The 15,985-nt window shown below is 32.3% G+C and overlaps 1 protein-coding gene across 5 annotated transcripts in view; it reads right to left on the reverse strand.

Annotated features, from left to right (window-relative positions):
* Positions 1-15,985, reverse strand: part of LOC109609295 (fibrosin-1-like protein) — a 137,761-nt gene extending 121,776 nt beyond the window's left edge. For all 5 annotated transcript variants that reach the window (XM_020025937.2, XM_049962284.1, XM_020025939.2 and 2 more), the window contains exon 1: positions 15,493-15,985. In XM_020025937.2, coding sequence (XP_019881496.2) covers positions 15,493-15,717 — 225 coding nt within the window. In that variant the 5' untranslated portion in view covers positions 15,718-15,985. The remainder of the gene's footprint in view (positions 1-15,492) is intronic.

The following is a 15,985-nucleotide window of genomic DNA, read 5'->3' on the forward strand; positions in this document are numbered from 1 at the left end:
TTTATCGGCGTCTTGGCGTGAAAGTAATTGCATAGACTCTTTTTTTTTTTCGTACATGAGGATAGACGAAATCTGCATTAGTCAGTTAATTGGAAACGCTATTGGAACAGTGTCTATCATCAATTAGGTGATAAAATAAATTTATCTGGTGCGAGACGAGACAGAAATAGATTCGTGTAATTAGTAGTTAGTGGATGGCAAACTAGAGATTGTTGCTTCTGTAAATGGAGACGGGATTATGTTTTTCAGAGGAATTTAAGTACACGGAGTGTTTCAGAACATAGTAGGAAAGTGATCCGCCGAATTTTGTCTGGAACAGTTTTTCTCGATATAATGAATTTTATTAATGTCGAACAAGGGTACCTCTTTTAATGTACATATCAAGTTTTTCAGAGAAAATATTGTTTCATCTTATAGTTATGGTATGTTAACTAATAAGTTTTATTGTGTCAGTCCTTGAAAAATCAATTATACTGTAGAACTTCGATAACTCGAAGCAAATTGGTTGGCAATGACCTATATGAATATCTTGATAAATCAAACTAAATATTTGGCACAACCAAGTCGAATTTCTCCTGCCTCAGATCCTAGAGGTGTCTCCTTTTCAATTATACCTGTCTTATGCCTGAACGGTATTTACTTTCGGCAACAGTGCTCTAAAAGTTTAAGAAAAAGAAGAAGAAAAACTAATATTATTAACATACCATGTAATTTATTTATTTAACACCATAATAATGAATAATAGGTCAGAAAATAGGCAATAAAAATGTTTATTCATGATAAAAATTGTTTTCTATATAACCCAATCGAAGTCTAGTAAGTACATCACTTCTTCTAGTCAAAAATATTATAAATACAAACATATAATTAGTGAGTTTTTCTATCTTAAATAGACCACACCGTATTTCTTATGTTTTAATAATACTCGTAATGCATGCAGTACATATATCCTCAATTAGGTCAAGAATTATAAGGTGACTAAGACAGTAATAGATTTATGATACCATTTGTGACATTAGTGGTCAGAACTTAAGGCAGAAAGTAATTTAATAAGTTGGTCAAGTTCAAGAAATCATATACCAATTCGAAAACTATCACATTTGTACATCGAACGAAAATAGTTACGAGTTACAGAAAGAACCTTTCAATAACACCCCCAGTAAATTCGTTACCACTGGCACATGTGCAACAATTCCTTGTTAAATAGGTGCTTGGACGTTCGCTCAATAGTCTCGCGTTTCAAAAGTCAATTGTTGGCGAACTTTCGCCTCGCAAAAATTCCGCCCGCCTCCGCCAAGACGCCGTCGCATCCCCTATGCTCCGGAGGGTGATGGGAGGGAGTGGGCGCGGCGCGGGGGGGTAACGGTCGTCTCCTTTGCGAACTCGCCGGTCGCGGAATTGCATGAATATTGATCACGCAATTTGCATCCGAAACGTTTGCGTGGCGGGGGCTGGCTGGTGTGTGTCCCCCTCCGGTGTGCCTTACCGTGTCGGTCCCCGGAATTGGCCGTTTTCGGGGCGGCCAATTCATTATCGCCGGGGGCAGATTTAATGGGGTTCCGTTGCCTCGGGGGTATGCTTTTTTTCTAATTTCGCGAGTGCTTAATTCGCAGGTGCCGCCAGGATTGGAGATAAAATTCGTTTAATTACGGCAAGAAAACGGCTCCCGCCTAATGGAAATTAAACACCGGTCCCCGTTTTTACTTGTGCCCCGAGAAACGGAATAATGCGAGGCCAAGTCCCTAATATAAATCTGCCGTTAAAATATTTACCTTTTAGTTTAAGATTAGCATCCATTCACAGTTAATTCCAATACAATACGTGTTGCAGAGATGAAAGGAATACCTCGAGTCAAATTCAATTCGTTTATGCACGACACATCATCAACGCTAGACGACAAAGCGCCGACAAAACTGTAAATTCTCTAACTTACTGCATGTACTTTCACAGCTCTAACGGAGACCGTGTTATATTCGATTTTAGACGGTAAAAATCCAGATCTGTCCCGCATCTTTCCCCCGTTTTATTAAAAGAAGAATACGAAAGATAATTCCATATTTACTGGTCTGTCTCTCCTCTTTTTCGTCTCGAGCTCAAAGAGCTTTCTTGTATGTTTCAGACTTGTCACGATATTTATTCGCTGATGGAAAGAGATAATAAAATCAAAATGTCAAATTGAATACACATTACCAAAAATACTCCAAGACATTTCAAAAGCCAAATATCTGTTTTATAAAAGAAACGACTTGTTTTATGTCAACGTTCTTTCTATTTGGTTCTTGAACGTTTCAAGTTTGTTTACTGTGTATATTACTGGATGAAAAGAACTGGAATATGTGTGCTCACAAAAAGAACTTCCAAATTACATTTTGTATTAAATAAAATCACATGATACAATAAAAAAAGTTTTATTTAAATAAAAACAGAACAAATAATAAGTTAAATATAGAAAAAAGTGCCGTAAAACAAGCTAAAATAATCAGTTCAAATAAAAGTTTAATTAAAGGTAACTTTTAAGAACAAAAACAAGAAAACATTCGAAACAGCCACCGCTGTTAAAACATAAGATCTCAATTCTCGTTTTTGCCTTGAAACAACAACAAAAAAGTCGGGTTTTCTGCAGCATCATTTATTGGCACTTTAGTTAACTCATTACCCAATACCTCCGGGCTGTTTCCGGACAATTGTTTCATTCGATTCGCCGCGGCGACCAGTTAAATTTTGACAAAAACGCCGCCGCATGTTTTTGCACCGTTCCACCGTTAACAGCATCAATCCGTGTTTGTTCCAAAGTTCGTCTGTTTCCCGTCTCTCTCGATTTTACGACCTTTCCGCAATATTTAGTCCTCCATTAAAGTGCGGCGAACTTCTTGGCAACTGGATGCAGTCGGCTTTGATTGTATCGTAAATCGGAGTTATAAAGTAATCGACTCCGCTTGTCGAACTATCAGGAGCGCTGATTGAACGGCGGAGAAACTAATCCAAAGTTAACAAAGTAACACCTGCGAAATGTTATTAGTCCAAGTCTTCGTTGTAGTGTGTCACAGTTTGTATTGTAAATAAAGATAACAAATCCGTGTGTGTAAAATAAACATGTAGGTATTTATTTTAGATAGGTTTTATGTTGAAGACAAAATAATGTTTAGAATTTTATTATCCATTTTAGCAGACGTATTTGTTGATTTAGTTGGGAGTTTAAACATCTATTTCAACCTTAAATTAGATTTCTGCAATAAAGAACTGCCGACAGCACTATTTGTCGTACACACTTAAAATAATAATTAAAATAAAATGGAAATTCAATATAATAATATTATTTGCTTCTAATAGTAACATATATTCTTTTGTATACGTGAATCTTAACTCCTTCACATTTGTTGCATGTGTTTTCTTTCAAGAAAATTATTGACGAAATATAAATTTTATTTTTTGACTATATTCTTCGACCCTTGTTTCGAAATTTCTTCCTATTCTTCCAATATGTTAAAATATGTGTTTCTAACAAAATAAGTTTGTGGTTCTTATCTTGTATACATATAATTTTAATTTTATCACTTTCGTCACATATGTTTGTGAATTTTATTTTTTTAAATATTCCTTGGCCCTTGTTTTGGAATTTCTTCTTGTTTCTTTAATATAGTGATAATATTTGTTTCTAAGAGTGTCAGTGTGTAATTATTATTTTATATACGTAGAGAACCTCAACTCTTTCACTTTCGTTGAATGTAGTCTTTTGAGAAAATGATTACAGAAACTTGAATTTTAATTTTTTTAAACTGATTCACCCTTGATCTGAAATTTCTTTCTATTAATTCAATATAATCAAAATATGTACTTCTAACAGGTAAAGTTTGTGATTCTTATCTTGTATACATATAATTTCAATTCCATTACTTTCGTTGTTTTCCTTCAAAAATTAAAAATTTTGATTGCTAAAACATAAATTTTTTTATGAATATTCTTCCACCCTTGTTTCGAAAATTCTCCCTGTTCCTTCATATAATGATAAAAAAATCTTGTTGCATGTGTTTTCTTTTGAGAAATTAATTGGTAAAATTTGCATTTTTATTATATATTCCTTGTTTCTTATTTCGTATTCCAACAACATTTTCGTTGAATGTGTTTTTTCTGTTAAAAAGATGATCCTCGAAATTTGAATTTCATTTTTTAAATATCCTTTGTTTCTTATTTGGAAATTTCTTTGTGCTTCTCCAGCATAATTATAATATATGAAATTAACAAACACAGTAGAACCCTTAACGAAGAAATAAAATTAAATTATATACCAACGTAGGGTTTTAAAACATTAGCAGGGAACTGCCTTTTTTCAACTCCAAATGAGATTATGTTGTTAAATAATTTTAGTGTGTGCAACACTCGCCATCATATCTCGATGGCGTAAACATTTGCGGTCGCAACGCAGAATAAATTTAATTAAAGCCCCATTATTCGGTTGATATCGAAAACGAGATAGCCAATCGCGTACGGTTTTAGGGCCGGGACCGGATGGATTGCGGCGTCGATAAAATCGCCACGGAACGTGACAGGCCCCCTCGATGCCCGTCAAATTTGCGAAATCCATTTCCTGAGCACCGTTGGACACTTTCGACAGCGAACAACGGCGCTTTCCGCGGTGTTTACGGTACGCGACGGCTGGTCGATTATTTATGGATCGCGCGGGACATATTTGTGCTCTATAAATATGACGCGTGGTTTGTTGCTTTTTATTATTATTTTCGTTTCGTTCTTCACGGCGCTTTTGGGGGCGCGTCGCGATTAAAATTACGATCGGGAAGATGTTGCGCCGTGAATTATGGACGGACAACGCATAAAACGTGAATGATGGGTGTGTCGGCCGCAGCACAGTTACAAATATATGGAGCCTACGTCGCAGACTATGTCTGCGTCCGCGTACATTGATTTCATCAGCATACATAGGGTGATACACGCAACTGGAATTAGATTTTATGCAGAACTGAAACTATTTTTCTAAAATATTTTTATTCAGCACCACTTCTGGTTTAACTGGAAATTTGATTTTTCAAATGGATCACTATAATTATTGTTGAATTTTTAATATCTACGAAATATTCTGTACCTGTTGCTTGAATTGTTTTCTTATCTTTATTTGTTTTTCGAATGGAATGACTAATTTTTCACTCCATTCGACACATGTCTGTAAATATATATAAATATTCATTTTAGATATACGATTTGATACAAAATATTAACACAAAATAAAATTCTAACTCAAAAGGTGCCAAAATTTTATGGTATCTATCTATTTGAAATAAGAAAATTTTTGACATTTGAAATGGTAAAAAAGTGAAATAATATAATAAACCCTTTATGTACAGTGTGGTCCGTTTGAAAGTGGAACACTCTCATAAAATTTGATCGATTTTAACTTTTAACAATTGAAAAATATGAAAATATGTACTTATTTACCAAATGTCACGTATTTTTGGCCCAAACCCAAAACCTAGAAGATAATTTTTAAGCAGGAAATTTGAAGAAATCGAATTTTTTAGAAAATCTAATTACACCATTAGATTAAGCACCCCCTGAAATGGATATATACCAATTTATACTCTACTTGTATTAATACTCTTAAATTTTAACTTTTCGTAAGTTCAAGGTTACCCCAGAACAATTGAGAAAGATAACTACGAACCAAAAATATACAATAAATGTATTAAATTGAACGGTGGATCGGTGATGATGATTTTTAATTTTTCCATAGAATTATAAAAATGCATATTTTTTTATAAAAATTTGTATAAACCCATTTCAGAAAGTGCTTAATCCAGAGATATAGTTAGATTTTCTATAAAAAAATTGCTAGTAATTTTCAAATACAAATTTTATGGAGGTATCCCGCTTTCAAATAGAACAGCCTGTATATAAAAGGAGTTTAATACATTATTTTACTTTTTTAAAATACTTCATTATTATTTCAAATGGAGATACCACAAAATTTTGACATCATTCGAATCAGAATTTTATTTTGTATTGATATATTGTATTATATCCTATGTCTGTAAGTAAATATACATTTTAGCTCACAATATGTTACATCATATCAGTAAAGAATAAAATTCTGCCTCTTATGGTGGTTTATTTGATGTAAAAAATACATTAACATTAACAACTGTTGGGTAAAATGCAAGTGAAAATACCACACCTTGTTTAATATTTTAGAAATGACTTCTAATACCATAGATTTTTTTAATGCGTCAGCAAGAATATACTATTCAACTTTGTTAATAAAAAATCAAAAACCAATAAATTTAAAAATGGATTAAAAATGTAAGACCAGAATTTTTACGTACAATTAATTCAAAATAATATTGAAAGAAATGAAGTTAAGGTCATTTACCCACAGAAAACAATTTAGTAAATATCATTGAGTTATAGCGGCAGTCAAATTGATGTATGTTATGTACTTTTTAGTTCTCTATAAACTTCTAAGGTATCAGTTAAATGAGTCACCTTGTACATTAATAAATTTATAAATTCATAGTATACGTAATAAATAAGTATCTTGAAAGGCAAAAACATTCGACATTAAAAAGCGAATAATTAAAAACATGTACTTATTGTATATTCCGTATTTTACGATTGCCTGTCGTGTAATTGCCAACAGTCCGTATAATAATATCGTTAATAGGCAAGCGTGCATTCTAATTTCGATATGTTGATGGAAAATTATGGATTAGCTCGGACTTTGTCAAGTGACAACAAAAGAAATTACGGAGTCGTTCGTTTAAAATTTATGGTAATCGTTTAATGCAAATGACCGGGGTGCACTGGATTATTGCATGTGATTATCCATGGTCATATTTAAGTGAAAAATTTTAAACAAAACGAACGGCTATTTGTCCGATTATCTTTTATAAAGTATAATGTTATTATCAAAAGCAATTAAAAATTATCTACGTACGGATCTACAGAATATATTAATATTTTCCTAGTAATTACACCACGTAATTCTGTGCGTGAAGACTTAATTAGTGAATTATGTTGTGGTATTAATGACGGTGTAATTTTCAATTTAATTTATTATAAATGTGCAAGTCGTTCACAATTAATTCGTTTATCGGTTAACCGCGTTTTGTGATTGTGCGTTGTTTATCGGGTATTTTCAGTAAAATTTAATTGTGGAAAGGAAGAACTCTTCCTCAAACAATGCGCAAGCAAAACCACATTTACCAGCACGGATATCATGTTTCCTCATATTGTTTGCACGTTCTATTCTAACAAGATTTCATGAATGAGATGATAAAACAATAATCGGCATTTCCAGCGATATCCACCAGATAAAATCTTATTGATTTTACGTTGCATTCTGTCATATTAGTTAGTTTTGTTTGTTTAAGTCACAATTTAGATTATACATTGGTGTCTATTAATATGTTTGAAACAGAAAAACTTTTACAATTTAATATTAATGAATAATAAATTAAAATATTCAGTTTTCTAACGAATTTATTCCTGCGATCATAAAAAACAGGGAACAAAATGTTAATGTAATGTTAATATTTCAGAATATCAGTTCCTGACTTAATGTATTACTTTTACAACCATATTAGTGCATATTAAATTATCTTCAAAACTGCGAGTGGTTTCATAGTTAACATAGTGTAATACACAAATTGTGAGGAGTAATGCAATTAAATCACTAACTGACATTCCGAGATATTCTTAATATTTTATTTCAAAATTTTCGGGGTCACAGTAATAAATTCATTTAAAAAAATGTAATATTTTATTCTGTTACAAGGCATGTATAGATTTTTTATTTTAAACTATTATTCATAAAAATTCTATATAAAAAAATAAAAAGATTGTTTTCATAATAATGTCAAACACAGAATATTATTGTTATCAATATTATTATTTATAGATTTTTTTAATTTTTCTCAATTTTTTGTATATAGTCTCACATATCTCTGTTGTGTAATATAGAAGTCAGTCTTTGCTCATTGACTTTTTATTTATATATAAAAAAATTGTAGGAGTATATCTGTCTTAACTGGGCCACACTTTATAATAATTATTATTTCATAAAAATGCTCTAATTAATTTTCCGCAAAATTTTTGCTATAAAAAATAGTATAATAGGTCTCTGCTGGGTAATATAATAAATAAAACTTTTATAACATGTATGTAACAGTTTTTTATTAACTACCTTTTTGTGTTATCATTCGTTAAAATCTAATTACAACCAAAAAAGTTAGAGGTAATAGCCATTCTAAATAAAACACAAATTTCTCGTTTAATTAATAATTTTATATTCAATATTAACATACGTCGAGTGACTATATTACTTGAAGAAGATAAGATAACAAAATATAATTATCGCCAATAAATTATTGGTGTAAATCAAGTAAATAACGATTAATTGCACCTCAAATTATTGAATGAAAACATATACTATTTATCTTATCATCGTTTCATTATTTAACCAAAAGATATGAAAACAGAGATTGTTACTTCCATAGTTTTATTTTGTAATAAGTGTTTTCTTTTTTGCAAATTATCATTAGCAAAAGACTAATGTGACTTTTTCGAGGCAATAAATTTGCAATAAACAAGGTTCGGTTCGCAGCAACGAAAACGGCACCAGAAACCGGACAAAACCGACAATCCATTACCGCTTTTTCGTGCCGGATATCAAAAGAGCGACGTTCCAAATCGGCGACCCGATCCGGTTTATCCGCAATAACAATTATCGCACAAGAACAATCTCGCCCCGGATCGATTTTTACGGTGCCGACCGGCTCGATAAACAATCGTTAAAGTTATTGGTGATTTTTTCCGCGCGCGTCCCAGGCGAAAAACGCGCCCGTCCGACCGGTTGTTATGTTTGTAAATTGTAATTGCGCCGTTTTACACGACGTATTACAAGTATTACAAAGCGACAACCGATCCGTGTCGTTCGTACCTTATCCGTTTTTACGGGGTACAATGGTGGCCGGGTATGAATGTGCACGCCGGATAAATTTCTGCCGTCCCTTTTGAGGTAGGAAAATTATCTTGGGGGGAGGGGGCCCACCCCGCCGTACCATTGTCGGGCCCGGTCCCGGGCTCACGGAATCCATCTCGAAAAGTCGGATAGAGGCACATTGTGCATTTTCGTCGGACGGCACAAAAGAGTGGGACGGAACGATTTCCTAATGAAAAAAAAAATATTGGGCCTCGACCGATACATCGGCATCGAATGGTCAAAAATTTAAACCATCGGGGTTGCCATCTGCCATCGGCAAAATGTACTCGATTTGTTACTTGATTAAAACCAGAGTGAATCTTTATTTTTTATAATTTCTATAAAGTGAAACACTGATTTGATCAAAATATTTGATTCAGATAATTTGAAGTTTATCTGTTTTAGACATTATTACGGGTATCAGTGTGCTTTCTTTATTTCACAATCTACAATATTTTAATAATAGTAGTAGATCTTAATATAGAAATGTCGAATGTATTAAAATAAATCATTTAAAGGAATTTATAAAATGCATATTTGGTAACAGCTTATTCGATTTGTTACAACATATTCCAGATGACTTATATTGCATAAAATTAATTATATTTTATTTGTCAAACAAAACTGAGGGATGAGTATAACGTAAACTCTTGAAAAAATTATTTAATTAATAATTTAACTGAGTACTAATTTTGATATGTTGAAAAATTGCACCTTTCTAATAAAATTCTATATACATTATGTATTAAATTAAGTATTGTTTTATATCACATAATATTAACAAAGAAACCTTCGAGATATATAACTAGATATGTTGATGAAAATAAGTTTTTAAAAAATTAAACAAATATTTAATTTCTTTTTTAATATTGTTTAAGTTAGTGTTTTACATTACATTTTTTATATATTCTTTCATTCACTTCAATTGCTTTTTATAAAATGTTTTTTAACAGTAACAAATATTTTAATTATTTTCGAATTAATTACAATAAAGCATAACAGAAATACTTTAATCCATGAACTTATTAAATTGTTCTCAAAACTTTCTAACTACTTATTTTTTAAAACTACTATTTTCAATAGGGTTGTTAGAAGTAAAAAAAATTTCACGGGTCCTTCATATTAGGTTATATGTTATACGCATATTTTTTACCCAATCTTTTATTAAATTAACAACTTTTGTGTGAATCTTAACTATATGATTAGATATTTTTTTATAAAAGGTGCTAAACATACGGAGTGTCGGTATTTCTATTTAACAAAAGCTCTTTGAAACGTAAATAATGGGGAATTTGTTAATCATACTGTGTAATATATACATTTACCTTAAGTGCAATTTATTTTTATTTTAATATATTCGTTTTATGATTGTGTTGCCAAATAATACCATTTGCAATGTATATACAAAATAAAGATTCGTGATAAATATAATTTTATGTTTTATTACTTTTTAAGTAATTTATGTTTGAAAGGTAGTATAATTATATATATAATTATATAAACAAGACAGTATTTTAGTTTATTCAAATCATCGGTTATCAGCAATTGGCCAATGTAATGATAAGTAACAATATCGACATTGACAAAGGAAAATATACTGCCATCGGTCGAACCCTACTTATTATTATTATTAACGACCGTCCAAAAAAACCAACAACCAACAGTTCCCAGCCACTCCAAGATGTTCACGGTGTGTTTTTTCGAATCGACAATACACAATAGAAAGTCTTGCGGGACCCGTTGAAATTCCAGTGTACACGATACTTGTTGGACCGTTTCGGACTTTCCTCCAGCTCGCGAGACGTTCACGGTTAAACGGGTTCCGATGGAAAATCAATAGTATTAGGTGCGAGGAATGGAAAAAAAAATGGCCGCACACCGTCGTCGTCGTCATAGTCGGCTACGTTTTTTTCGCCCGTCAATCGGATTAGCGCGACGAAAAGACGGAAGAGAGATGAAGGATCGGGGGAGAAAACATCATGTTCCAGTTTTATCTTTGCATAATCTTTATGGTCGTTCTATCGTCGTCAGCCGTAACGTTGATCGCTTTAGATAACGTTCTTAATGTCAAAAATTAAATGGAATTATTGTGTGTGATTTAACAAAAATGTACGTCGACTTATTATTTATTTATTTATTTGGTAAAGGACTTACTTGTTGATGTACATTAATGAATTAAGTGCTTCAATCATCAAGTTGATATCTTTTACACAGTGGGGCCTATTTAAAATAAGTCTAATATATAATTTTTTTAGTTAAATAGTGAGAAATATTGACTGAATCATTTTTTATAAAAAAACTGATACATACCAACTAATAAAAAATATTACTTGATATTTAGTTTGTGTCAAGATTAAAAATAACATTTTACTTGTGAAATTTAGTCCGATGAACTAAACCAACTAAATCATGGAATAAAATGGAAAATATATTTGAGAATAGAATATCAGACAGTGATCTAATCCATTAGATTTCATCAGTTTTGTGCTAGTTAAAATATATTTAAAGGTTAAGTGAGATGGATATTAGTGGGCATAATCTAATAGACAAACTTCAACTTGTGCATCTTGTTTTACTAACAATTTTGCTGTATTGATTGTAAAAACCGACACATTCATGACATTGTATGTCATGGTTAATTTGATTAGAGAAATATAGTCATTTTGAAAATTGAAATATTTTTGTAAAATGAGGTACCCAATGACTTCCATTCATTTTTTGTCTCTAGAATATATTATATTACACTTCTGCAAGAATTCTAATATCTTTTGAATAAAGTTTCATTAAAACCGAATTGAAAATAAATGCAGTTATGAAGGATTTTTCATCTTAAATAGGCCACACTATATATATAATACTAGACCCAAACCGATACAGTGGTTTCATCGCCGATGGTCCAAAAACTCCACCATCAGTGTTACCATCTACAAAACGACAAAATTTACGCCGATATATCATCATTGTGCCGATGATTTTTTTTTTGATCAATTTATTTGATTAAATAGGTTTCGAGTGTTAGTTTTTATAGTCTTCTGTAAACTGACAATTATAATTGTCAATATTGTCAATATTTTCCACTCAGTTTTTTAGGACTATTTTAACAACTGTTATATTTCTCTTTTACAAAAAGTCATTGAAACTTATATAATAGGTAATGTGTTCTTTCCTAATTTTTGTTTCTTCGTTACTTTTTATTATGTTTGAGAAGTGGTTTAACTATATTTAATTTATATATAAACTATGGAAGAGTGTGATTCAGTTTTTAAAACTAGCAATCCACGACATCGCTGATAATAAGTGAAAATATCGGTATTAACTGATGAAAAAAAAAAAATTTGTCGTCGGTAGAACCCTGCATAATAAAAATGATAAAACTCTTAAACACAAAATTAATTTAGTTGATATTATGGATATGTATAATTGAATTATCTAGTTATCTGTGGAATTACAGTTGATCCCTCTCAAACTAATCAAAACTGATGTCGGAATTCTCAGAATTATTTTAGTGGCATTTGGTACATAAATTGAATGGACTACACAACTTCTGATATGAGTTATCGATTTAACTATAATTCTATAAATAATACAGTTCGTAATTTAATGATGTGACTTTTAAATGTTTTGTTTAAAGAACATTTGTAATATTGCGATCGTTATCTGAAAATTCAATTACTACATTAACTGATTATCTGTAGCCGGTAGACTAATAAAAAGTCTACCATTATTATCGACGTAATACAATCTAAATCGTTTCATTCTTAATTAACGTTACATAACGTGTTCACGTAGATATTCGGTACTGCCAAAAGCATGTTCCTTGTACTTTCACAAAATCCCATTGTGTAAAAAGCTTTACACCGTAATATTGCTACACTACAAACAATTACAATCAAATAGTATTTAATACGAAGGCATTAAATTTATATAATATAATATGTTGGAGGAAACGAGCGGGTGTTTTACTCTCGCTTTCTTCGATCGATTAAACCGTGACCGATTTCCGCGTGGGTACATCAATAAATCAAGATACATAAGTTGTTTACACGTTCGGTTTTCTAAAGCTTGTCTTGTCGGGGAGGAAAAGAAAAAAGAAACGGGACGACGTAAACCGTGTCGTAATTATGTAAATCGGAAAACTAAATATGTGTACGCCTGTAAATTTACAGTCCTGGCATTATCAACTTGAATACAAAGTGCCTGATCGAGGTGCGGGGCGTTGCATATTCATGGGACCAGACGCAAATATGTATTTGCTAGGAAACGACGAACGAAACTGTACCTATGTCAGCACCTAAACACAAAACAATCGATTCCTCGACGGGGATGGTTGCGTAATTTTGTTGTGCAATTATTAAAGTGCTTGGGCCGCTAAAATAAAGTAAACTGGAACACACACCCGTCGCCGTTCCGGCGTTGCGTCGCATTTTTGTAGTGCTCATCAACATTGTCACGCAGAAAGCGTCAACATGTGCGTTAACGAATATTTGCACTTTGATAAAAACACATTAATAACGAAATGCGTGCATAAATCACGGCCCATTAATAACCGTATCGAAAGTAGTCGTTAAACGTTATGGAAAACAGGCGTACGGTTGTGTCGTTAAAACTGTAACCGATTTCAATTGCTTTTTTAACGACCTATAAATTTCCGTTTCATCTATGACTGTTGAATCACATGTAATGTTTGCATGTTAGAATTTCCGAGCTGTCTTTTCCTGTTTTAAAGCCGAACCGTCGAAGGCGAAGGCGAAAACTACGGCCTCAACTTTCGCAATTACGTTTCTCAGGTAATTAAAAAAATATGCGAACGGACTTTAAATCACGTACTTGAACTATGTTGAGTGAGCTAAAAAAAGCACAATCTTCAAATTTTCGTTTCAATCACTGAATTAATTGATTTTATCTTTAACTATTCAAAAGTAAATTGATGGAATTCTTAATGTTTCCAAGGTATTGAAATTGGAATTTCAGTTTGCCACTATTGAATACTGAAAATTACTAGAATAATAAATCATCCAATTAGAATTTTGTAAATATTGACGTTTGTTTGTAATTACGTGCTTAAATCATTCCACATGTACGTTTTATACGAGTGTATGTACTCTAAATATTTTTAACATAAATTGATCTGTTACTCAAATTAATGGCCAATTCATAAAACATAACAAATAAACACAAGACATTTCAAACCTCCATCTTAATTATAGTTATACATTATACATATTATAAATATAGTTAGTATTGATCTTCTTATCTACTGTCATAAATTTTCACTTCAAACTCGCCTATTAATTATACAAATACAACCATTATAAATATGCTATTGATTATATTGAAGCGAACCTTTAATAAATAAATACACAATTAACTTCTCTCAGAAACGTAGAAAGTTTGAAATGCGATCAATTAAAAAGTAACCGTCTTCTCCTTCTCAGATCTTTATTCAATTTGCTGCCAATTTTTGAGGTTTTAGAGCTTCCAGACAGATGGACTTCTCTCACAGTCTTTATCCAATTTGTTACTGATTTTATCTTCAGAGAAGTTTCAAATCGTGAAAACGAAATCACACATTAACCACACATAAAATAACCAGATTCTCATCACTCAAAAATTTCCGAATTTATACTAACTGGCGTAAAACATAGATTTACCCAATTAGTGCCAATATGGAATTAACATACACAGGCGGCAAAAATTATATCTATATTTAAAATTATATAGAAGAAATAAATATTTTTTTTTCTTGTCTAAATCTTGTTTGAAATTTGAACGGGACATCAAATAAGCATTCAAACAAATATCCTTTAATTTAAGCCGCCAGGGTATTATTATATTTATTCAAAGAATCAATTTCATCAATCAATATTTGATTTGAAACGTCCTCGTATGCATAAAACCCAAAGAAAGCAACATCATCAGATTAAAATTATCACACTCGATCGCATTTCCTCTTATTTATTTTCGTTACACTTTTTTTGACGGTGCACGTCATTAAAACGGTTTATTATTTAAACAAATCGCGACCAATAAACCTTTCAACGCGGCGTAAATGCCTTTTTATTTATAGCACCACTCTCTTCTCGATCTTACGGACTGAGGTTAAAAATAATTATAATTAATTACCTCTCAGTTATTTGTAATACAAATTTTGTTTGTTTTATTGATTTCAATTAGATTCATGCGGTAATTGGACTCGCATAAACGAAAGTTCGTATGGTTTAAAAGCGTTTTTATCATTAATTGGACGTAATTTAAGAGAAATGAAGACAGTGTACGGCAGTTTGTTTTGGGTGGACTGAAGTGACAGTAGCGACGGTGAAAACGTTTTGCCAAACATAACAAAGAAACGGGCCTTAAAAACAAATAATCTTGAAATCCGCTTCTGTAGTAACGTTCAATGTAGTTTAATAAAATGTTTGTGGTCGAAAGTAATGGATTAGGTCTGTTGTGGCGAGCTGTATGATCGTTTGAACGTGTTTATTTATGTGCGTGCGAAAGTTTACCTCTAAATCCTCGTAGGTCTTGAACTGGAGTATGGAGAAACCGTCGATGATGTCCTCCTCGCAGAGTGGCTCCTTGGACTTTTTCCGCCGATTGGGAGGCCTGGGGGGCTTCTCCGGGATGATGTCTTCATCGCCGCTGTCCTTCTCGCGATTTATTTCCCTCTGAGCCTGCATACGCTTGGCGCGTTTTCTGCGTCTGTTCCTCTGTTTCACTTCCGCATCCATTTTTCATACATTACGGGCACAGTAACGTCGGTCCTTAGCCGACATGACTACCATTTACCACTGGCACCTGGTGGTATGGCGGATGTGGAAAATGCCGTTGTTTCGCATTTTCCGTCAGCCCGCCGGTATTCTGGACATTTCACAACGCAACTAGCACTCTAATACACACACACCATACACAAAAACCATTCACTGGGTCCCACAACACGGCGAAAACAATATTTACAGACGGGACGACACGGCAAGTCAATACAATGTAAAATGTCGC

Source organism: Aethina tumida, chromosome 1 (assembly GCF_024364675.1).
Source record: "Aethina tumida isolate Nest 87 chromosome 1, icAetTumi1.1, whole genome shotgun sequence".
Classification (NCBI taxonomy): domain Eukaryota; kingdom Metazoa; phylum Arthropoda; class Insecta; order Coleoptera; family Nitidulidae; genus Aethina; species Aethina tumida.